Here is a 23,510-nt window from a genome sequence, read left to right on the forward strand (position 1 = left end):
CTCCAGGACTTGGCTAAACACCTTGGCAGTGAGCTTGTGTACAAACATAAATCATGGGGGTGTTCCTGGACTCTGTACCCAAGAAGCTCATGGATCCTGGGGCTGTGCAACACCCCAGGGATCCCCTTGAGCCATCCTTGGTGCCTGTCCTTGTCTAGAACCCCCTCCCAGTGACAATAAAGCTCGATTCAGAATTTGGACCCCCAGGGCCCCAGCACTGCCCTCTGCTATCCGAGGTGGGTAGTGAGCTAAGTGCTAGGGAGTTAGGCTCCAGGGGTCTGCCATCTTTGTGTGGAGAGTAGCATCCTTTCCCCCAGCACGAGCTGTTCTCCTGGCCAAGCCAGGCCCATATGCTCCCTCAGTCCCGCGGCAGGAGGCAGGGTGATCGGTTTGGATAAACCAAGATCTATCCCCTAATCCACCAGGAAGGACATTTTAGAGAAAAGAGCTGCCCCCTACCTGTATGTGTAATTTTAAGTCACCTTTCTGAGTCACTTGGAGGCAAAGCGGGGTATCTTAGTGAAGAGCAGTGTCATCTGGGTACCCTAGGAACATCTTGGGTGTTCTCTTTGCGCTCTCTTGGACAGGTCACTGGAGGCTGGGCTTTAGGGTTGAGTCTTCCCTTGCTGCTGCTGTCTGCCTTCTGCTCTCCGGCTTCTGAGCTGGGAGGACTGCCGCTGCTGTGCAAAACTGCTTGTTTTCTGAGCCTGGCTCCGTGCAGGAGATGGGCCATTGTTCTTTAGTGCTCTTCCTTAGGACGTGGGCACTGCCCCCTCCCACCAGCCCCTGGTTCCCCTGGCTCTGCTAGATGCAGCCTGGCTGCAATGCAGGGCCAGGGACCCGGGCGTATAGTCAGACAGTGCTGGGGCTGCGGCTGTGGAACTCTGGCCTGGATCGGTTGGGTGCCCCAGATGTCACAGCAACCTCTATGCTGAGCCTGTGCTGCTGGTGGGAAGAGGAGGTTTGCCAGCTGTTGAATGGCTGTGAAGCCCTGCCTGGGACACACGGGTGGTAGAGGCACTCATCCAGCTTGAGTCAAGGATCCAGACAGCATGGGAGGTGTAGGATGAAATGACCCAATCTGGGGCCTCCAGGTCAGCGGCCGCCCAGGCTCTGCCAATGGGAAGTTGCTGCTAGGGGACAAGGCTGAAGACTCTGGCGCCTGACGCCTCTACTTGGCAGACAGAAGCGCTCCCCTGGTGCTGGAGACCCTGCTCTGAGGCTGTTTGAGTTCCCAACACAAGGTAGCATCCCAACAGGGTGATGGCAGCATGGGACGCGTGAAACACCACAGACCTGGGAATCCGAGGCCTGAGGTCAACCCCTTCTACTGGCTGGGTGACCTTGGGCAAGCTGTCTGACCTTCCGGTGCCTCATTTCTTAACTGTGCAGTGGGAGTAATTATCCTAATTCTGACTTCGTAGGGTTCTTGCGGGGATCAAGGGAGAGGATGCACGTGAAGGCAGTTTGTGAACAACTCTCAGGATGACAAGGTCATCGGCAGCACACGGCAACCACGCTGTCTGAAGCCGCTTCCTGCTGTAGCAACGTGGGCCAGGCAAAATGCAGCCTAAGGGCAGAAAGGAGGCGGGTGGTCGGGAAAGTGAATTGTGTGGACCCTCCCCAGGGCTTTGCGTGCCTCGAGGCCCCTCCCCCTCCAAAGGTCTGGATGGGGCAGGGAGAGGGGCTAAGTGATTGTGTAATGGCCACATCTGTCAGCGCTGGCCAAATGGTTTTTCCAGGAGTCAGCGAGCTAATGGCCCTGCAGCCGGGAGAGAGCTTCTCCTAAGTAGAGCACTTTATCTACCCGGGAACATAAGAGCAGCGTGGCCCCAGGCCACCGGGACTCAAAGAACAGCTGCTCTGCCTGCGACCCTGAATTAGCACCCTGTCCCCATTGGCTTGCCTCGCACCTGCTGCCAGAGGCCAGTCTGCAGGTGGCAGCTGAGGTAGGCAGTAAGGGGGCACAGGAGGCCAGCTGGGGGTGTCACCAGATCTGGCCTTGAATCCAGGACACTATACCAACCGCTGTCAGTGGGACCTTGGCAAGTCCCTTGTTGTCTCCAAGCCTCAGTATCCACATCTGTACAATGGAGGCAGTGAGGCTTAGCTGTGGGGGCACTGTGCCCAGCACAGGAGGGTAACTGCTGCCCAGGAGGGCCGTGAGCTCTCCCAGGTGATGATGATGACAAAGAGGGAGGAACAACCCTATGGGCCGAGGGAGAAGCCCCTCTAGGTGGAGGGGACCCAAGAGTGCGGTGAAATGGTGCACCCAGCGTGCAGTGCAGACAGGCCTTGTTTTCACCTGAGTCTTGTGGGAAGGCATGAAAGTCCTGTGTACAGAGGTCCAGCTGCAACTTACACCTTATAAAGTGGGTTCTATCTCTGGAGAGCTACAAAATATCACCAGTTCTCCAAATATTTTTTAAAAAGTCTTTTTATTTTGGAATACTTTTAGACTCACATGCAAGTTGCAAAAATAGTACAAAGTTTCCTTGTCCCTGTCACCGTTTCCTCCAAAGATAATGTTGACATAACCCTAGTACAGTGATCAAAACCAGGAAATTGGCATTGGGACAATACTATTAACTAAACTACAGACCTGATTTGGGTTTTACCCGTTTTTACGTGTGTTGATTTTTTTATGTAGGAGGATAGAGACATTTTATCACATGTATGTTTTCGTGTAACCGTCTCCCACAGTCAGGATACAGAACTCACTATCACCTCTAAGAGACTCTCCTCCAACCCTAAAGCTGGCAACCACTGGTCTGTTCGCCATCGTTTCAAGGATGTTATATACCTGGGATCATAGAGTGACTACATGCTTTTTAAACATCAAGTGTTCAACATGATGTGCTAGTCGTCATGATTTAAAACATTAACTACAGAGAGTAAACATTAACCCTATACAACATAACTTCTAAGGGGCTCTGTCAGATAACTATCAGTACGTTGACATTTATGAGCCAGAGGAAATTTATTTTTATTTTTTTATTGTGGTTAAGTACACACACATAAAATTTATCACCTTAACCATTTTAAGTGTACAATTCAGTAGTGTTAAGTATATTCACATATTCTTAACATATACTGTGCAAACAGCCTGCAGAAGCTTTTCATTTTGCAAGACCGAGACTCTACCCATTCAGCAACCCCCCATTTCCCTCTCCACCCAGCCCCTGGCAACCACCATTCTACTTTCTGTTTCTATGAGTTTGACTACTCTAAGTATCTCATATAAGTGGAAGCATGCAGTAGTTATCCTTTTGTAACTGGCTTGTTTTACTTAGCATAATTTCCTCAAAGTTCATCAAAGTTTATAGTGTCAGTTCTTTCCTTTTTAAGGCTGAATATTATTCCATTGTATGTATACACATACCACATCTTGTTTATCCATCCATCCCTCAATGGTCACTTGGGTTGCTTCCACTTTTTGGCTATTGTGAATATTGCTGCTATGAACGTGGTGTGAAAATGTCTCTTCGAGACCCTGCTTGTGGGATTGTTGTATACATACACAGAAGTGGGATTGTTGTATCATATGGTAGTTTTAACTTTTTGAAGAGCCACCATATCGTTTCCCACAGTGGCTACACCATATTACATTCCCACCAACAATGTACAGGGGTTCCAATTTCTCTACATCCTCACCAGCATTTGTTGTTTTGTTTAATTGATAGTGGCCATCCTAATGGGTGTGAGGCGGTATCTCACTGTGGTTTTGATTTACGTTTCCCTAATGATTAGTGATGTTGAATATCTTTTCGTGTGTTTGTTGAACATCTTTTAACGTGAAAAAGCCTTGCTGATGGGGGTTCTGGAAAGGACTGAGTAGGAGAATGTAAAGTTGACTTTGGTGATGTTTTATTCACTTTTTGGGATAACTTGTCAAGAGGAGATGAAATGTCGGCCTGTTTGTCTTGGCCAAGAGATGTGTGGCAAGGTATACGCGTAACATATGGGTACATGAATTTTCTCTGCATTTGGATCACTGTATTACAACCTACCATCACACGGTAAGAAAAAAACAGAAACGGGGTAAATTATATCTTCTCCCCATTTCCAACCTTCCCTCCTCTGGTTTCTCTGTGTAGAGATGTCCTCTAATATTTGGTTCTTCATATCTGTCCAGAGATATTAATATGTACGTATCTCTCTTGTCATATAAATAGCAGCATATCATACACACTGTTTGGTCTTTGCTTTTTTTCTCTTAAATACGTATTTTGGGGAGCATTCCATATTAGTGTGTGTGGTTCTGCTTCTGGAATGTTCTTCTGAAGCTAATTCTCAATCCGCACGCCTGCATTTCCTCCACCGGTGCATTTAGCCTCTAGAAGCTTCCCTCCGTGTTTTCTCCCAGCATTTGGCCAATGCGCTTCAACTGGCTTATTCCTCACACAGAGGAACACCCAGCACCCAGACTGGTGCAATGAACATCAGTGTGAAAACAGAGTGCCGGTGGTGGCAGCGTGTCTAATGATTTGGATCATTTCTTGCTTTAATTCCACTTAGCGACGGACGTCCTCCATTACACCTTTTTTTTTTTTTAAAGATAATAAAAACCAACAGTCCATATAACACAAACACTGCTGTATGGATAAATATGTGGATACTAACTTCTTGACTATTTAGCTTAAAATGTCCATTCATCAGCTGATGTTCCAAAGTCTTACCTTGGGTGCAAGAAATTTGATTTAGAGGCTGCAGTGTAATGGATAGAAATTCTGCCTGTGGGAAAGTTGATGTCTTCATGGCAAGAGTCAATGTAGTCCCAAGTGAGAAGAGCAAAGCCGGGGAGGACTGGGGTGGAGGGAGAGGAGTGGGGAACACAGGCTGAGAGCAGGCAGGAGGGCCCTTGTGAGCCAGGGTGAGCTCTACCCCATAGGTGGTGCAGGGCAGTATCGGAATATCAAGGGCTGTTGGGTTGACTTTGTCTTTTACTGTAAAAGTAATGATCATTAATGGATACCGTCTATGTGCCAGGCATTCTATAAGATGCTTCTCACATATTATTTCTTTTTTTCTTTTTTTATAAATGTATTTATTTTATTTTTGGTTGCGTTGGGTCTTCATTGCTGTGTGCAGGCTTTCTCTAGTCGTGGCGAGTGGGAGCTACTCTTCGTTGCGGTGCGCGGGCTTCTCATTGCGGTGGCTTCTCTTGCTGCGGAGCACGGGCTCTAGGCACATGGGCTTCAGTAGTTGTGGCTTGCGGGCGCTAGAGCGCTGGCTCGGTAGTTGTGGTGCATGGGCTTAGTTGCTCTGAGGCATGTGGGATCTTCCCAGACCAGGGCTCAAACCCATGTACCCTGCATTCTTAACCACTTCCCTGGTGGCAGGTGGATTCTTAACCACTGCGCCACCAGGGAAGTTCCTCACATATTATTTCTGATGCTCACATAAATTTACTATTGTTTTTCTCACTTTCCATCTAAAAAAATGAGTCTCAGAGGGTTTAACTGACTTATCCAGAGTGAAACAGCTAGTCGTTTTAAGCTGATAAATTTGGGGATAATTTATTATATAATAATAGGAGGGGAGACAATAAAACATGGAATGGAGGAGCTGGACCCAGATATAAGTTGGCAGTGGGAACTGAGTGAGTTGTACCTGTCCCCGGGAGTGGGAGAAACAGAGAGCACGACTTTCCCTGCGTCATGTGACAGCCTCACCAGTCTCAGGGAGCTGATATCAGTTAGAGCTCAATGCCAAGGTTGAGGGATGGTGGGAGACTCTATTGGGGTGGGAGAGGCCGGGGTCCCCTTTCCTTTCATTACCTGCCGAGCTCAATGTCTAGTTTATTAATAATACATGCCTGGTGGTGATGTCTGTGAACGAATGTTTGTCTCCCAAGTCTAATCGTTCTGTCAGACAGCTCTCCTGCAGATTTATCACTCTGTCTCTCTTCTTCATGTAGTAGCTTTATGGCCAGTGATTAGTAATGGCATCAGTTGTAGTCGCTCTTTATGGGGAAGATTCCTCTCGTTTACTGGTGGGATGAACTTGCAATGAGGGAGTTGGTGTGTGCAGGAGCCTATCCCCCGCTTGGCTCCCCTCACCCAGCAGCCCAGGTCCCCCGGTGCCCCTACTACCTTGGGCTGCCTCCCCTCCCGGCTGGGCCCCAGCCACCCCCCGCAGACCCAGCTCTGCCTCATCGTCATCCAGACGGCCCAGGGGAGGGAGTGTGTGAACTCTTCATGCTTTATTCTCTCCCTTCCCCCACTTAGGGAAACTTAGAACCCTGCCACACTCTGAGCATCCCTCTCTGCCCTTCCCCCAGCACCATCTCCTAACCCCACATTCTTAGGAGACTCCTGAAGCTGGGGAGAGGTGCTATAGCAGACCTGGGGCTGAGGGTCGTTCGCTGATGCAGCCTCGTACTCTTAAGGCTCCTCACTGCCTGACCCACAATTGCTACCCGCCCAACCTGGGTCCCAGGAATGGAGCTTTCTAACTTTGAGTGAACCTGACCTTCTGTTGCAGTGTCCCTTAATGACAGCTCTGCCTCTGGGCATTGCCTGAAGCCTACAGAACCCAAGGCTAGGGCCCAAGCTGTGGGCCTCTCACCCCCAGTATAACTCGCCTAGGTGCAGTGTACCTTTCCGGATGTACCTCTTCCCTGTCTGGCTGCTGAGAGCTAAACGGGCCATCAGTTGAGCCCCGCCTGTTCTCATGAAGGTCTGTGGAGAGCTGCAGGGGTGAGGCAGGTTGGCAGCGAGGGTGTGTGGGGGGGAGCACGTTCCTGTGGATGGATGGAATTACGTCTGCTTGTGAGGGGAGCTGAAGAGCCAGGCAAGGGTGCTCCAGGCTGGCTTCCGAGCTTGTTTCAAGAGACCCTTTCAGGAACCCCCCCCCCCACACACCCGTGCAAGCTGGACAGCGCGGCTGGGCTCTCCCTTGAGAATCCGAGGCGTTGGCGAAGCAGCTTTTTGTAGTGGGCTTCGCAGGTGCACAGACCTGGGGTTTGGATCCCAGCTCCACTCCGTATGTGCCCTGAGCTGTTTGGCCTTTTTCTTCAGCACAATGGAGATAATAATAGCCTACGTGAAAGGGGCTCACCGGGCTTCTAAAAAGTGAGCCCAGCCCTTCGAAATAAGGAGGGCTGGCTGGCCGGATCTTGGCACCCACGAGGTTTCCCTTGCTGCTTGACCAGCCGCTTCCTCCACTCCAGGCCTGAGGGATGCTTCTCCCTTAACCCAAGCAGAGATACTTCCATCTTCCTCTGTTCTCTCTAGCACAATGGAGCACAGAGGAGACCAGCTGGAAGGTTCCATTGTTTTGGTGATCTCTTGCTGAGTGACAAATTACCTTAAAATTAGTGGCTTAAGACCCTGATGCTTTATTACATCTCATGGGTTCAGTGGGTCAGGAAGTTGAGGACAGCTTGGCTGGTGGCTCTGGCTCTGGATTTTTCATGTGGTTGCCCTGGGACAGGGGCTGGGGCCGGAAGGACCTGCCTCTTTCCCTGGATTGATGTCAGGCAAACCCCTTGGCTTAGGAAGACCTGCTCTCACCACGGGCGTTCCGAATGACTGCGTGGCCTGACTGCATGGCCTCCACCAGCCAGCCAGGGGCCGGGTGCCAGCAGGCACACAGCTTCATCCTGGGGCCCTACAGAGGGTACTGAACTTCCTCTCTGGCCGGTCCATGGGCAGGAGCAGTGACAAAAAGCTCTTATTCCTCTGTTCTTCTGATAGTTCCCCCAGAGAAGTCCTAGCCTTCCTTTTTCCACCTGGCTCTGACCATGACCTTCCCACCTTGCCCAGGCCTGGCTGGCTGCAGGTCCTGATGGCATGTTAAGCTGCCCTGGTCTCTTCTTGGGTTGCAAGGGGTCTAGGACCTTGCTTTGTGGTTGTAGGTCTACCTCCTGATGCTAAGCCACACTCCTGTCTGTTACCTCCTGTGTGCATTTGGGAGCCTTATCATTTCCCTCAGCCCTGTCCCTCCTGGTGTGAAGGCTTGGGACAGGCTCTGACAGCTCTCTCCTCTCCAGTCATCCTAACTGGGTCCATGGGGCCAGGCCAGGGATCCAAGCATCCATGACTTTCCACCCTCCCTCCCTCCCTCCCTCCCTCCCTCCCTTCCTTCCTTCCTTCTCTTTTCAACACATATTCACTGAGCACCTATTATGTTCTAGGTGCTTTGAATACAGCAGAGATTAAAATAGACAGACATCCCTGCCCTGTGGCTTATATTATCATAGGGGAAAGAGACAATAAATATTAGACATGATTTAATCCTAAATTACACAGTGTGTTAGCAGGTGACAAAACTGTGGAAAAGGTAACAAAGAAAAATAGAGGAGGGGGCTGGCATGGGGTGGGAGGTAGGCACATTTCAGCATGAAGTGGGGTAATCAGAGTAGACTTGGGCCAGAAGTTGCAATAGGAGAGAAGCCTTGAAGGAGGGGAATGAAGGAGCCAAATGGATGTCTGGTGAAGAACATTCTCAGCAAAAGAAACAGCCAGTGCAGCCAGTGCAAATGCCCTGCGGTCGCAGCATCAGAGGAACAGCAGGAGGCCAGTGTGCCAGGTAGGATGTAGGAGTAACTGGAGACAAAGCCAGAGAGTGACAGTGAGGGCTGGGAGCCCTTGCGGATTGGAGAGGGGCCTGGGTAGGAGCCTGAATCCCTCTGGTCCTCAGCTTTTCTCACACCAGGTGCCTCAAAGTCCACGGCCTGTTCCACGAGCCTAGGCAGAGCATCAGCCTCCATCCATCAGTGAGCACTTCTCACAGTGAGAGTGGGGAGGTTCGCCCCACGGCCCATGCTCCAGCCCTGGACACTGTTCCTGAAGCAGGGCTCTCTGGCCGGGCCACCAGTTGAGCAGCATCTCCGGTCCTGCCTCAGGAGCAAGGCCACCCCTGCCAGGCTTGTTTCTAGGATTCTGGTCTTGGACTTGGCACAAGGAGGGAGGGAGCAAACTTTTTCCAGTGAAGCTGCATTCGCTTTGTCAACCAAATCCAATTCCCCTTCAGTCCCTCAGTCTAGGAATTATCCTTCATTAAACCTGGGCCTGAACTACGGCTGCAGCAGGATCAGGAGTTGTCCCCCAGGTGCCGCGAGGCCCGGCATTCCTGGAGGTTTTCCTCTCGCAACTTTTTCAGGCCTGCTTGGGGAGAGGAAGCGCGCGAACAGTGACATTCTCAGCACTCGGGAATGGGAGCTGTGGGTGCGGTGAGCAGGACCTCTCAGCCAGCCTCGAGCTGTCTGTTGCCAAGCTCTCTGAGCCTGTGGCGAGACCACCCCCAGACCTCTGCCAAACACTGAGGGACTGTGGTCGAGGGAACCAGGCTGATGAGCACGGAGTGGGTGCTGGGCAATGGGCTAAGTGCTTTCTGCATACTAAAGCACCTAATCTTCACTACCATCACAGGAGGCTGGGATTAGAATGATCTCCATTTTCTAGATGAAGACACTAGAGCTCAGAGCGGCCTGTTCAATCACTAAACGTGAAACGGCACCCCCATGGCCACAAAATAAAAATGAGACATGATCACCCATGATCTCTAAAGCTTGTTTTGCAGTACACCTAAGAAGCCACAGGTGAGGAAGCAGCTTGCTAACGACTTTCCTCCAGCCCACCTGTGCAGAAGCACTGAGGGACTAGAACAACCCATCAGTGGACTTTGGACGCCACAGGCCACAAATCCATGGCATGTAACACACAGAACCTCCCGAATGTGCACAGGCGGCCCTTGAAGAGACGGGAAAGACAGTCACGCCTGCGCAGAGGACTCTTGAAACTTCCCTTTATCCCTCCACCAAGCATTCCTTAGCTTGGACACCCTCCTATTCCCTACTTCCTTAATATGTACCCCACTCAAAAAGCTGATCGGAGACACAGATCTGAGCTTCGCCTCCTGTCTCCTTGCTTGGCCTCCCTGCAATAAAGCCTTTTCTCTCTGCAAAAGACTGTTGCCTCAGTGTTTGCTGGTGTTTCTGCTGTACAGCGGGCCACGAGCCCACTTGTTCAGTTACAAGTGGACCAGTGGGCATGTGAATCCAGGCAGCCTGATTCCGGGCCTGGACCTTAGCTCCGGACGGGTGAGGGCCTCTTCTCAGCAATGCCTGTGAGGTGCCTCTGTGGGGTTGGGGACAGGAGGTGGTTTACTCCTCTGGCATGCCTGGGTGGCAGGTCTTTAGGGCTCCTTTTCCCGGGGAAGGGGTGGAAGCAGGTGGCCTCTACCTTCTCTCAGATCCCTTGACTGAGGAAGGCCAGATAAATACAGCCCCACATGACATCTTGACTCGATCTCATGAGGGACATTAAACCATTCCCACAGTCCTGACCCACTCTATGATGAGAAAATAAAGGTTTGTTGTTCTAAGCCATTAAGTTTTTTTTTTTTTAAGCTATTATGTTTTGTGGTATTTTGTTACACAGTAATAGATAACTAATCCAGTGTTTGTACCAAATTATATTCTCACAAGTAGTGCATGAGAACTTCCATTGCTCTGTATCCTTGTTAACACTTGGGATTGTCAGAATTTATAATTTTGCCAATCTGTTGGGTAGGTAACGCTACCCATTATCCATTTCATTGTGACTTTAATTTGCTCCCTGTACTCTCAAGCTCTTTTATTAGATACATACACATTTAGGATCGTTATGTCTTCTTGATTAATTGGCTCCTTCATCATAATGAAATGTCTATTTATTCCTTGTTCTAATTTGATTGATATCAGTTACTATTTTCTAAAAAAAATTTTTTTAAACTTTTTCTATGACTTGACTCTAGTCCTGGGAACATTTAGCCAGTAAGAGTCATCTGTGTTTCTATGCGTAACGTTTATTCATGCTTCTTGCCATATGATATTCAATTGTAGGAATAGTCCACATTTTATATTCCAATTACTCTACTGATTTATCATTTATTTTGTTTTACCTTAATTTTTGCAATTATGATCAACTTCTGAAAACTTCCTTTGTACTAAGAGAATACAGTGTTTTCCAATGTCCTTGGAAGGACACATCCAATGTTTCCAATGTCCTTGGAAGGACATATCTCTTCTGGTTTGCTGGAGTCCCTGCTCAAGCAGCAGAGAGAAGGGAGTTGCACTGAGAGTTATTTTAGACCAGGGCCATCAACATGAGCTCAGATTTACTTAGAAAAACCCTTTCTCTTAGCATCATCTGCCAACAGCCTGGAGGATTCAGATTAGATTCAAGTATGTGGTAGACATTTTTTGGAGGGGATAGCATATGGCTTCTTCCTTCCTCCTTCCTGGCTTCTGGTGGCTTCTGCCCTGCCCCCTCTCCCCCTTGCCATGCAGAATATAAGAGGGAAAGGTCTCGCCTGGGGCTGGACATGTTATCAGAAAAGATAACATGGTCAGTGTTCCTTTAACAAATGTGCTTAGCTGGGTCAACTAGTTTTAAGTTTTTGAAGCCTCAAGAACATACTCAGAGGAAACTGTTGGAACTTTTGGCAACATGAAAATCTTAGTGGCTGATCTGACTTCCCAACAACCTTCAGAGTCAGCCTGTTTCAAAAACTCATAGAGAAATTAATTGAGATGTGAAGATGTCAAACAGTGTCTCCTCTAGAATTTTCTAAAGCTCTTCCATGCTTGATAATATTCAAATCCTACTTAGAGAGTTAAACCTGGATGTGTGGACACCTTAGGTGGTGATGTTATTTACCTTTTAGAGCCATTTTTTTCCTTGTAATAATATTTATTTCTCCATCTATGGAACTGTAGACACTTTGAGGGGAGATGAGAAGAGAGATAACCGGCTTAATTTATCCTCCTTGTCCTAAAGGAGAGCACCCTTGATTTTTCTTAGGTGACTTAAGGGTTAAAACCCCATCAGTACTAACCTGGCCTTACCACTTGGCAGTCACACACGATGAAATACTTCAGAAGACTGTGGTCTGATGCCGAGTCCTCTCTGTGTCAATAAGTAGAATTCATGTACACTCACCACTTTCACTTAATACAACTTGTCTAATGTCCTCATCATTTTATCATCACAAGACCAAACAATAATTTGGTTCTAACTTGGGTTTTGGATGTTGTTGTGAGTCCTGGGTAACCCTTTTGGCCTCCTTCTGTTGGCAGGCCTGGAATTTCTCATCAAAGAAGTTTAGTTAAGTGTGAATGCTGACTTATGGGTTACATCGTGGAACATCTGTTCCTGGGCCTCGGGTGCCTGAGATCCCATTTGTGGGGCTACAGCCTCCGCAGCTGCACATCTCACAGGATCAGGGGAGTAGGGTGCCTGTTCTGGTGTGGGACTGGCTTAACTCATCTAGTTAGTATTAACAACTAGTTTCGAAAGTGAGGAAATAAGATCAAAATGACATGGATTTCTTCTCCCGAAAGACCCTTTTTAGAATTTAGAACAAGAATTCCATGGAATTCAGTGATGTTTACCTATGGCCTACCTTGGGCCTGGCACCGTATTAGCTGCTGGGAATGAGTGAGGACAGGCAAGATCCCTCCCTCCAAAAGTGAGCATTGAGGGGGCGAGATAGACAAACAGTTAAACAGACAATTACAACATGGGCTGGGATGGGAGAAACACAACATGCTGGTGGACTTGGAAAGCGAGGTGCATGGTCAGCAGTTAGGGCGTCAGGGGTGTCCCTCTAGAGAAGATGGGGTCTAAGGTAGAGCACCTTAAGACGCACGGGAGTGGGCAGGAGCAGGCTGGTGGGGAGGGGAGGGTCCAGAGGGTCCCGGGAGAAGGTGAGCGTGGAGAGGGTAGGGAGGCTGGGGAAGGAGAGGGCTCCAGTCACCTGTTGCTGTGTAAGTTTGAAACTTAGTGGCTTCAAATGACAGCAATCACTTTGTTATCTGTCACGGCTTTGTGGATCAGGAATCTGGGAATGGCTTAGTGAGGCGGTGCTGGCTTGGGCAGCCAGAAGTTGGAGCTGGAACAGGAGGGGGCGGATCTCTTCCTCTCTCTCTGTGTTGTCTCAGGGCTTCTCCAGGCCACCTCCACGTGGGCCAGGGTGGGCTTCTCCACAGCAGAGTGAACCAGGGTACGTGGACGGCCCTGTGGTGGCTGAGGACTCGCAGGGCACTCGTTCCAGGGGACCGATGGAAGTGGCATGGCGCCTTCTGACTTGACTTTCGACTTGCACACCGACTCCACTCTGCGGGGCACAGCCGGTGGGTGAGAAGACACAGGCCCTGTGTGTTGTAGAGGAGTCAAAGAGCGTGCGGAGGGGCTGGAAATGGCCCATTTGGTCAACTCAAAGAAGCTCGAGTTGGTGGGAGTCCAAAGGAGTTGTAGGAACAGGCAGGAGATAAGCCTGGAGAAGATGGGGGTCCCCAGCATGTGGCAGCCTTGCACGCCCTTCTCTGGAGACTGACTCTTTGCTGGGGTGAGCAGGGAGCCCTGGGGTGTTAGGCAGGGCCTTGGACTACCCTTGTTTTGGAAGGGAGTCACCTTGGGAGTGGGGGGAGTGAGGGTGCTCTGAGTGGGGTTGAGGGGTGATGTGGTGCAGATGGCTGCTCATTGATAGATGTCCGAAGGGAGAATTTTCAGATTTGGGGTCTGATTGAATTGGGGGCAAGAGATTGGGAGCAGTGGGGACAGCGGCCAGGACTGTGGCTTGGGCCACCAGGGGATGCGCACAGGCTGCTGAGCATGGGAGCCAAGAAGAGGAGGACCTGGTGTGGGTGGCAGGACCCTAGAGCTTTCTCTTCCTCCATCTTCCTCTGTGGAGTCAGGGGTAGGTGCTGTGCCATCATGAGAGTGTGGATCTGAGCAGCCCCACCCACCGTGACCCCGAACCCTGTACCTTTGTCTCCAGGAGAAGGCGGAGACCAGCCTGTGCTTGGTCGCACCAGGGGCAGCGTTTTCTTTAACCTCCAACCCTGCGCTGGGGCGTCAGGGTGAATGGCATGTTTGTGCTGGTCAAAAGGCTTTTTTTGTTCTGTTTATTTAAATTGTGCCAAAATTTGCACACCATAAGATTTACCATTTTAACCATTTTAAGTGTACATTAAGTACATTCACCACCATCCAACTCTAGACATTTTTGACCTTCCCCAACTGGAACTCTGCACCCATTAAATATCAACGCCCCACCGCCTCTGCCCTCAGTTCCTGGCAACCAGCATTCTACTTGCTGTCTCTACGAGTCTGGCTACTCAGTGCCTCATAAAAGTGGGATCATACAGTACTTATCCTCCTGTGACTGGCTCGTTGCACTCAGCATGACGTCCTCAAGGTTAATCCATGTTGTAGCACGTGTCAGAATTTTCTTCCTTTTAAAGGCTGAATAATATTCAATTGCACGTATATACCACATTGTGTTTGTCTGTTCATTTGTTGATTGACATTTGAGTTGCTTCCACCTTGTGGATAATGCGAATAATGCTGCTATGAATGTGGGTATGCAAATATCCCTTTGAACTCTGGCTTTCAGTTCTTTTGTATATATGCCTAGGAATGGAATTTTCAGATTGCGTGGTAATTCTGTTTAACTTTTTGAGGACCTGCCATCCCGTTTTTCACAGCAGCTGCGCTGTTTTACATTCCCACCAGTAATGCATAAAGGTTCCACTTTCTCCACAACATCACCAACACCTGTTTTCTGGGTTTTTTTTTTTTTTTTAATTTGTACAGTAGCCATCCTAATGGGTATGCGGTGACACCTCATTATGGTTTTGATTTGAACATCCCTAGTGATATTGAACATTGGTCAAAGGTTTCCATCAGAAGGTATCCACCCTTTGGGAAGTCAGCAAACTTGGCAGGGGAAGGGTGGTCAAGGTGTGTGGATCAGGACAGATGGCAAGGCCCCTTGAAGTCACACTGCCCCATACAGTGGGTCACCTGGCTGGACGGAGGGCCCTCAGATACATACCTAACACAGGTACACGACAGGCTACCAGTGCACGGAAGAGTAGAGATGGGGGCTCCACTTATGGCAATGATGTGGAAGTGTCCAGTGTCAGGGTGTTTGTTCTCTGGGCCCCAATGCTTTTCACATACATAGAATTTGGGTTTTGCCCAGAGCTCTTCTTTTATGTGCAGTCATTTCCCTCGTATGTTTCACTCACGTGGCCATCCCCCGTGTAGACTTTGGATTCATGACATCGGCATGCTGGAGCCCCACATGGAGCCTGGGGTCTCAAAAGCTGGCATTAGGCCCCCTTTGACATCGGCATCCATCCCTGTCTTGGGAGAGGGGTCACTGGCTTCTACTGAACATCTCCAATGACAGGGAGCTTAGCCCTCCCCAAGCCACTTGCGCCACATGGAGACAGCTGTAGTCATTAGAGATGCCTTTCTCATAGTCAGTGTGAATCAGCATCCCTGCAACTCTCCCACCCAGACGTGTAAGTTTCTCTTCCCTCCCATGGTGATATTGAGAGACATGAAGATATCGATTTGTTTCCCCTAAATCTTCTCCTTTCCAGGCCAAACAGGAGCTGCTAGCACTTCTCAAAGTTTAATGTGCAAACAAATCACTGGGGAATCTTTTGAAAATGCAGATGGAGATCCTGGATTTCTAACAAGTTCCCTGGTGATGTGGAGGTTGCTGGTTTACGGACCACACTTAGAGATGCATGACTGGGGGCTCAGGTGCCTGCCTGGAAGTGAGAGAGACCTGAGTTCCTGTGTGGGCCCCTCACCCGGTGACTGTTGACTATGGGAAGTTACTCCACGTCTCAGGGCCTTTGCTTATTTACAGTAACAGGAAGCTAATGAGGGTTCCTCTCATAGGTTTGTAGTGAGGGCGGAGACCAGGCTCAAATCTCCCCAATCAGGGGCTGGCACAGCCTGTGTGATGGGCAGTGTAAGCTCTTGGTCATTTTCCGTTGAGCAGCCCCAGGACCTTTGATCGTTCCCTCGAGGTGCTCTGCGTTTATCTCCCCTCCCCAGGAGACACTTGGAAGGACCATAACTCATAGTAAAGGGCCATAACTCATAGTAAGCAGAAGATGTAGGCGTGGTCTTTACCTACAGTTTCCACAAACAATATGTTCACAACTCTTACCACTACCCTACTAAACATAATGATAGAAACAGTGGTTTTTCTGGGCAACTCAGATGAGTGAAATTTCAATTCAGAAGTTGAAGGACATATCAGCAAAGGTCTATCCTGCCTGGCTACACTGGTTCTATGCTCGTGCTCATTAGAAATGCTAAAGAACAATTAGTTAAACCAATACACTTTGATATGGCAAGACAGATCTATTAGTATCTAGTACATGTCACTTTTGTTTGATAGATAGATGAAAGGGGGGAAATTCTTGTTTCTTCACAAGCTGATGCACAGCTTTGTGTTTCCTGGCTCAGCTCAGGTGTCATTCCTGCAGGAAAGCCCTTTTTCCCTCCAGGATATGAGTCAGATGCTCTTCAGGCCACCCTATTACATCCCTTACCATGTGGGACTGTAACTGTCTTTCTTTGTTAGATTTTAATTCCCTGGGCACAGAGATCAGATCTTATTATCATGGTATCTTTGATGCCCAGTGTAGCGCCTGGCACAGCACAGGGACTCTGAAAATGTTTGTGAAGGGAGGGAGGAAAGAAGAGAAAAAAAGAGGGTAGGAGGGAGGAAGCAGGGACGGTGGGGGGGGGGAAGAGGAAGGAAGGAGGCATAAATGACTCCCCCCAACCCCAAACAGAAAGAAACTGAAAGAAACTCATTTGCAAATGAGTTGGTCTTCAGTGACTTTTGTTCCCTGGAGACATTATCTGCTTTTTAGGAATTTAGGTACTTTGCTGTAAGTGATGGAAGCCTTCCCTCTAGCTGACTTGCTGGAGAGCCAGGTGTCCAAGGAATCCTTATTCTAGATTTGTGAGTGGGTGCTGCATTCTGCCAGATGCCCTGTTCCTCTTTTACATTCACAGGAGCAAAGAGGACTGGGGAGTTGACCTTGATCTCCAAATATCTATCTTGATGCTTTTAGCTCCTTCAATATTCTTGCTCTTATTGCTTCTAAGACGGAAGATGACTGGTCCCCAAACATAAGCTCCTCTTATGTAAAGTATATTTTTCCTTGTGGTTACTGTAACTATGGTTATTTTTTAACCGGGGGACTCTTTTTTTGTTAGGTAATTCTTTTCCTGGGCCCTGAGAATTTTGAAATGAGATATTATCTTTCTTATTTGAGTAACATGAAAACAGGTGAGAGGATGCTCGGCGATTTGGTGGCAGAGCCAAGGTCCCAGCTCGCTTCACTGGCAGCCTGGTGAGTGACTCGTGCGAACCAGATTTCTCAGACAATGGCCTACCTGAATTCTTGGCTAACTATCCGGCTGACTCACCAGGTGTAGACGAGCTATGCCAAGGCTGGAGGACTTGTGTAACATTTTCAGAATGAAATTAAGGTGTGGCTGCACTTTTGGGAAAATCAAACAGGTGTAAAATTCTGAATCCAAATTACGACCCAGAATATCTTCAAAACCCCAGTATTTGCACGAGTCTGGGACGTGGTGAGCTGGGTGCCTCCCCACCTTCCCAGCCTGGAAATGGCTTGTTGGCCAAAAGGCCCAGGGTGATACATTTTGTGTGGTCTCCTGGGACGTGAGCAGTGCAGTCCTGACAGCTGCCTTGACAGCTGCCCCTTCTAAACAAGGCTGAAGACACTCTAGCCCGTGTTTCCCACAGCACAAGAATTAAGAGGCTTCAGCGGAAGCCCCGGGTAGAGGCCCACGAGGCCGGACTGTTTCCTTCCCAGCACGTTGCCCACAGTGGGCATTGCTCACAGACCCTCACTGCTCTCAGAGGTGCAGAGGTGGTGACAGCACTCTGTTCCCCTCAGTTGATTCAGATACTTCCCTCCAACTCCCAGAGGGACTTGGGGGAAGCATGATTTCCTTTTGAGCATAGGTCATTAAATCGGGACCGTCAGGGCCTGACTCAGGTCCCAGATCACCTCGATGGCGGACGTGGGTCCTGCTCATCTCTGCCGCCCCAGCGCTGGTGGAGAGCCTGGCCGGAGAAGGCTCGGACAGGTGTTAAAGGATCAAGCAGGGACTCTGGGACCGCGGTGGGTGTCGAGGCCACTCTGTTCAGAGTGGAGACCCTGGGTGGCTGCCAAGTCGTGATGGGAGGCCTGGAAGGCACGACACTTTACTCACCAGCACAGACCCACCACTGCCCACAGAAGAAAGACAGGAGTCCAGGGACAGAACCGCATCTGCAAACTTGTTTCACTTTTTACAAGGTGATCAGAAAATAGCCTTCAGAGGAAAGTTTCCTCAGTAAAGAAAACCCATTCTATTCAAATAAACATTTCTGCAAGATTGCCTTGGTTCAGCCCTCAGCCATTTCCCCCCGAAGGTGAGCCGGAAAGGGCTGCTGTGTCTGAGCGAGGGTGGGGTGGCCGCCGAGTGCCACACCTGACCTAGGAGGGGGCGTACTGGGCGGTCTGCTGGCCGGGCAGGGCTCAGTGCAGTGCAGTGCTTCTGGGGGGCCCTGGGGTTTGCTCACTGTGCGAGCCGACCCTCGAGGAGGAGTGGGTGGGATGCTGGCGGGAACAGCTTCTCAGGGAATCAGGCTGGACCCCCCCTGGTGGCAGGGCCAGGGGAGAACAGGGAGCAGGGAGGGGAGGAGAAAAGAAGTGGAGCAGATCCTGGATCCAGGAAGAGGCTCAGAAGGGACTTGTTACGAGGGCAGAGCAGCGCCCTCCCAGGGAGGGGAGCCCTGCGGAGCCCTGCAGGTCGGGTTTTCTGAGGATCCCCACTTCCTTTGAAACTTTAGGGATCTCAGAAGGCTGAGTATGAGTTGATGTTTGTGTGTGTGTGTGTGTGTGTGTGTGTGTGTGTGTTTGATTGTTCTGGGGGAGGGAGAAGTAAGCTCTTCTGGGTTTATTGGGGGGTGGGTTAGTCTGCTGTGATTCTCAAGAAATGCCTTCCATGGCAAAGTCCTCTAGGTCGTTAGTGGAGATGATATGCAGTCTCGGAGCATCTCCCACCTCTTCCCCTGGGCTCTGGGGGCGCCCCTCGGGGCACTGGCCTGCAGAGTGCTGGGTGGGGTCACTGGGAGGCTCAGAGGCCAGCTGCAGGCCAGCATCTTGGGCGCTCTGGGGCCTGGGGCCAGCTGCCTCGGCGGTGTGAGGGCGCTGCCTTATGAAGGTGGGGGCAGAGAGCTGAGAGGAGCAGCGCAGGGGCATCAAGGCTGTCACAGGCAGGGGCCGGAAGCCCGGGTACAGCACGTAGGGAGCAGCAAGGGCATCCGGCGGGCTTGGCTCAGGGGAACCCCCCTCAGAGGATGGGATGGAGACCTTGACGTATTTGCCCGTCTCTGGGTCATAGAAGGTCTTGATTTTCACCTGGAGCGGCAGATCGAAGACAAAGTACTCTCCAGATTGGGGGTCTTGGAGGACCTTTTGGGTGGCAGGGTAAGGGGACAGGGGTGTAAGGGACTGGGAGCCCCCAGGCTGCCTCTGGATCGGCTCTGAGAAGGCAGATACTGAGTGGCGGCGCACGGGAGGGGGCAGGGAACGGACCATGGGGAACCTGGCTGGGGGCCTCTCTCCAGGGGAAGGTGGCCTACGCTCTGAGTCCTCGGGGTGCAGCTTTTCCTCCCGGCGTTCGCCATGCTTTTCCTGTGGCTGGTCGGTCTTTCTCCTCTTGCTTGCTAGCTTCTTGGCCCGCCGCAGGGCCTTCTCTGTTTTGGGTGGGACTGCTGGAGGCTTGCCAGCCGCCCTCTCCAGCTGAGAAGGAGGCTCTGGCTTCTCCAGGAGGCCAGCTGAGCTGGTGGTCACGTCCAACAATGAGCCTCTTGGAGAAAGTGTCCTGAGGTCTTCTGCTGATGGCTCCAGTTGGGGGTCGGAGCCGGGCTCCCACGTGAGAGCATGTGTCAGGTCCTCCCTCTGTGCCACCCTGCCAGGGCGGGGACTGGCCCAGGGGCTGCTGTGGGGAGGCTCCCCTGGCAGCAGGCTGGGCTCACTGGGGGCCTGGTAAGCATCATCGTAAATGCTGCTGGTGGCAGGGGAGCATGCATTGCTCTCTTCCAGGGAGCTGGCGCTGGGGGAAGCTGCTAGCTCACCAGGGACCAGTCTTCTCCCCGGGGGCTGTGCTCTGGGTGTAGACAAAAAGTGACTTTGGAAGCCTTGTGCCTGCTCTTCCCAACAGGTTCCAAGCTTCTGTAGGGGTGGCTGGTCTTCTAGGTCGCCTTCTGGCAAAGCAATCGTGGGGATGCACCTTGGAGCATCCAGCTTCCCCTGGTCTATGGAACTGCTCTTGCCATTGCTGGCCACGACTTTATGTATGGCCTCTCGGGGTGGCTTCAACCCTTGGCCCTCTCCTGTGAGTGGAGGAAATGGGACATACCCCTTTGGGGCTGCCTGGGACGTCTCTGACCTGGCTGCGCTGGGACCCCTCCCGCGGTCCTCCATATCCTCACAGGCCGCCCCCTTCAAGTGTGTGCCTTGCACGCTGGTGGGTGTCAGAGTGCTGGGCATTTCCCGGCTGTCGGGGGCACAAAGACCAGCATCCCTGCCCCAGCCTGGCCTTGGCAGCTCCTCCTCTTTGTGGCCAGTGCCCAGCAGGGAATCTGAGGACATGGATCTCAGGAGGGACAGCATGATGGGCTTTATCACGGGGGTGGCCCTGAGGGTGTTGTCTTTAATTGCAAAGAGTATGTGCTTGTTTGAAGTGGAACATGGTGAAGGGGTTAGGTCTTTGGCATGTGAAAGAGCTGTATCCTTACTTCCCCCAATGCCAGTGCCTCTGAAATTAGCTTCCTCCCTCGACGCCTTCCCGGGGCTACCTTCTGGCAAACTTTCCTCTTCTCCTTGCAAGGATTCCCACCTGCTGTGCTCCTCCATGCATGCGTGCCCATTACTCAAGGTGAGGTATCGTAGTTCATCTTCCTCCATCGCTTTCTCCTTCTCATCCTTCTGACTGTCACCTACACTCACGTCATTCCTCCTTTCTTCCTGCTGGCTCTCGGCAAACCACGTCTTCTGCTGGTCCTCGAACGAGGCAAAGGACTGATCTGAAGAGCTGGTGCTGAATTTGCTCTTACTTTTGAGGCCTGGCATAAAATCAGACTGGCTGTCACTGTAAAACACATCTTCCTCCTCGGGAGAAAGGGGCCCTGGGGAGAATTTCTGGTTGAAGTTTGGATTCTGAAGGCTTGTCTCTCTCTCAGGTTCTGTTTCTTGAGAGACGGATCTCAAGAATCCATTCTCTAGGCCGGAGGTCTTTGGGGTCTCCGCAGCCTTCCCTGCCTCAGGGTCTCCACTGCAAAGCTTCAGAGACAGATGTTTCCTGGGGCAGTGTTCCCTGGAGTCTGGATGCCAGCTGGGCCTGGCACCACCCGTCTCCGATTCTCCATTGGCATCGTCCTTCTCATAGCTGTTCCTGTCGGCGGCCTCGCCGTTGACACAGAAGGGGGCTTTGGTGTTAGGTGATGGCGAGGTGAGAGTTAGGTAGTTGTCTGCAGAGGCTGCACCGGGGTCAGCTTTGGGGTCCTTCTGCGTACTGATGAGTGACACAGAGGGGGCATCAGCTGGTGTCTCCTTAGAAAGCTCGTCTGGAGGGCCTTCCTCGAGCCCGTTGGGAAGGAGGCCGCCGTTGCTGAGGGATTCTTGCTTGCCTCTGGTTTTCTCATCAGGGCCTTTCAAGAGAGGCGAGGGACTGTACGTGCTCTTCACACACTTCCGCACATCTTTGAGGTTGAACAGCAGGCTGGGGGCTTTGGATTTGTAACTGTCCCGGGACTGACATTCACCGGGCTCCTTCTCTTGGTATCCGTTTAGCTGTCCTGTGGGTGATGGGGTTACCTCTGCTGGCTGGCTGTTGGAGGACTCCAGCACATGCTTGTTGGGTATGACAGGGGTCAGAAGCTTACTGATGTTGAAAGGAGGATCGTAATGCTCGTGGGGGTCCACAGGCATGTCGAGGGCATCCTTTTCTGGAAATTGCCCCTGGGGATTGTGCTTTGTATACAAGGCTGGGCCTCTCCAGTTGGTCTGCTTCTTCTCTTCTGAAGCATCTTGTAGGCTTTCTTTACCTCCCTTGCCAGACTTTGGTTTCCTCCAGGGGGCATGGGTCGGTTTCAATGGAGGCTCAGGCTGTGAGCTGGAAGCTTTTCCCTCCGTAGCAAATACCTGGGCTCCCAGGTCCCTAGATCCCCGGGTTCCAGATGTGGAGTGAGTCCCTGCGGCCAGCCTGTTCTCTTCCTGACCGCAGCCGGCCCGGATGTGGCAAGGGGAGGCTTTGTGCTCAGAGGCCGGGGGCTCTCTTAACAAGGACGTGTCCTCGTAATGCTTGGGAGCCTTGCTTTCTGTGACAGTGTCAGCAGCATCCTTCCTCTCGGGCAGCCTGGGTTGGTGGGCGTTCCATGACTCAAAAGCACTGTTTTCACTATGAAGAAAGGTCCCTTTGCGAGCCCACTCCTGGCCCCTTCCAGTCTCGCTGGTGGCTGCCCTGTGGGCCGGAGAGGGGAACTTTGACTCAAATGAGTTGGCTGCGTTTTCGGGCGTTGGGAGGAAGCTGTTGGGGCCATGACAGGCCATTTCAGGATTCTTGGGGGACTCCTGCTGTCCGTGCTTCCTGCCAGGCTGGTGGCTAGTCTTATGGGTGCTGGAGACTTCAGCAGGCACCCTCCTGACCGTCAAAACGGCAGAATCGAAGCAGAAGTTGACACCGCTTTCTGGAAGAGGAGCAAATTTGGGGGGATTTTTGAGAGCTGGAGGCTTGCTGGTAGGAGGCCTGCTGTCACAACGCTGGCTTTCAGTCCTGTCAAAAGATTTAATCAGTGACGACACTTTGGAAACAGGCTTGTTGCTGCTCCTCAGGCCGGAAACTGGCACTTCCAGTCTCCTCTGGGCTGGTGTCAGTGGGGGGCTGCTCTTGGGATACTTCTCCTCCCCTTGAACGTACTTGGGCAGCTGTTGGAATGTGGCTGCCCAGCCGGCATGCTCCGTGCCTTGGGATGGTAACTGGCTCCAAATGCCGCTTTTCCTATGGGTATGGCTCGCCGTCCTCTGGTGAAAATTCCCGAACACTTGGCGAGTGATATCGGGGGACAGGGCCAGGTCGGAGTCATGGAAGGATGCGTCCTCTGAGATGCACAGGCTCCGGAACGCCCGGTCCGTGAGGCTGCTCACCTCCCTGTCTGCATCGTCCAGCACGCTGCCAATGCTCGAGGAGTCGCTGAAGCCGTCCGTGCACTTCTTACTCCCCTGCATCCTCTTCGTCCCTGTCAGTCAGTGGGCGTCTCTGGGTGATGATTTAGGAAGGGTTGGATGCAGCCCTCTCCCCACAAAACTGGAGCCTCCCGATGACCAGGGGCAATTACAAAGTGGGAATTTTTTTTTCTCTGCAAAAGGAAAAAGTGCAGGGTATGAATATAATATTCAACTTAGCGGCTCCATATAAGCGTGACACGCTGGTCTGGATGGTCGATTTTACGTGTCAACCTGGCTGGGCCATTGTGCCCAGTTTTTGGTCAAATGTCCGTAAAGCGGTTTACTCTCCACAGCGTGGGTGGGCCTCATCCACAAGGCTGAGATCCCCCGAGCAAGAGGCAATTCTACCTCCAGTCTTTGTACTGGAGCTGCAACTTCAACTCCCCCT

At 51.2% G+C, this 23,510-nt stretch overlaps 1 protein-coding gene across 1 annotated transcript; it reads right to left on the bottom strand.

Moving 5' to 3' along the window:
• Window positions 1-18,820: 18,820 nt before the first annotated feature.
• On the bottom strand, window positions 18,821-23,122 carry C16H10orf71 (chromosome 16 C10orf71 homolog). Its single transcript, XM_065894834.1, has one exon. The coding sequence runs from the start codon at window positions 23,120-23,122 to the stop codon at window positions 18,821-18,823; it is 4,302 nt and encodes a 1,433-aa protein (XP_065750906.1).
• Between the last annotated feature and the right edge of the window lie 388 nt (window positions 23,123-23,510).

This window comes from Phocoena phocoena, chromosome 16, assembly GCF_963924675.1.
Source record: "Phocoena phocoena chromosome 16, mPhoPho1.1, whole genome shotgun sequence".
NCBI lineage: Eukaryota > Metazoa > Chordata > Mammalia > Artiodactyla > Phocoenidae > Phocoena > Phocoena phocoena.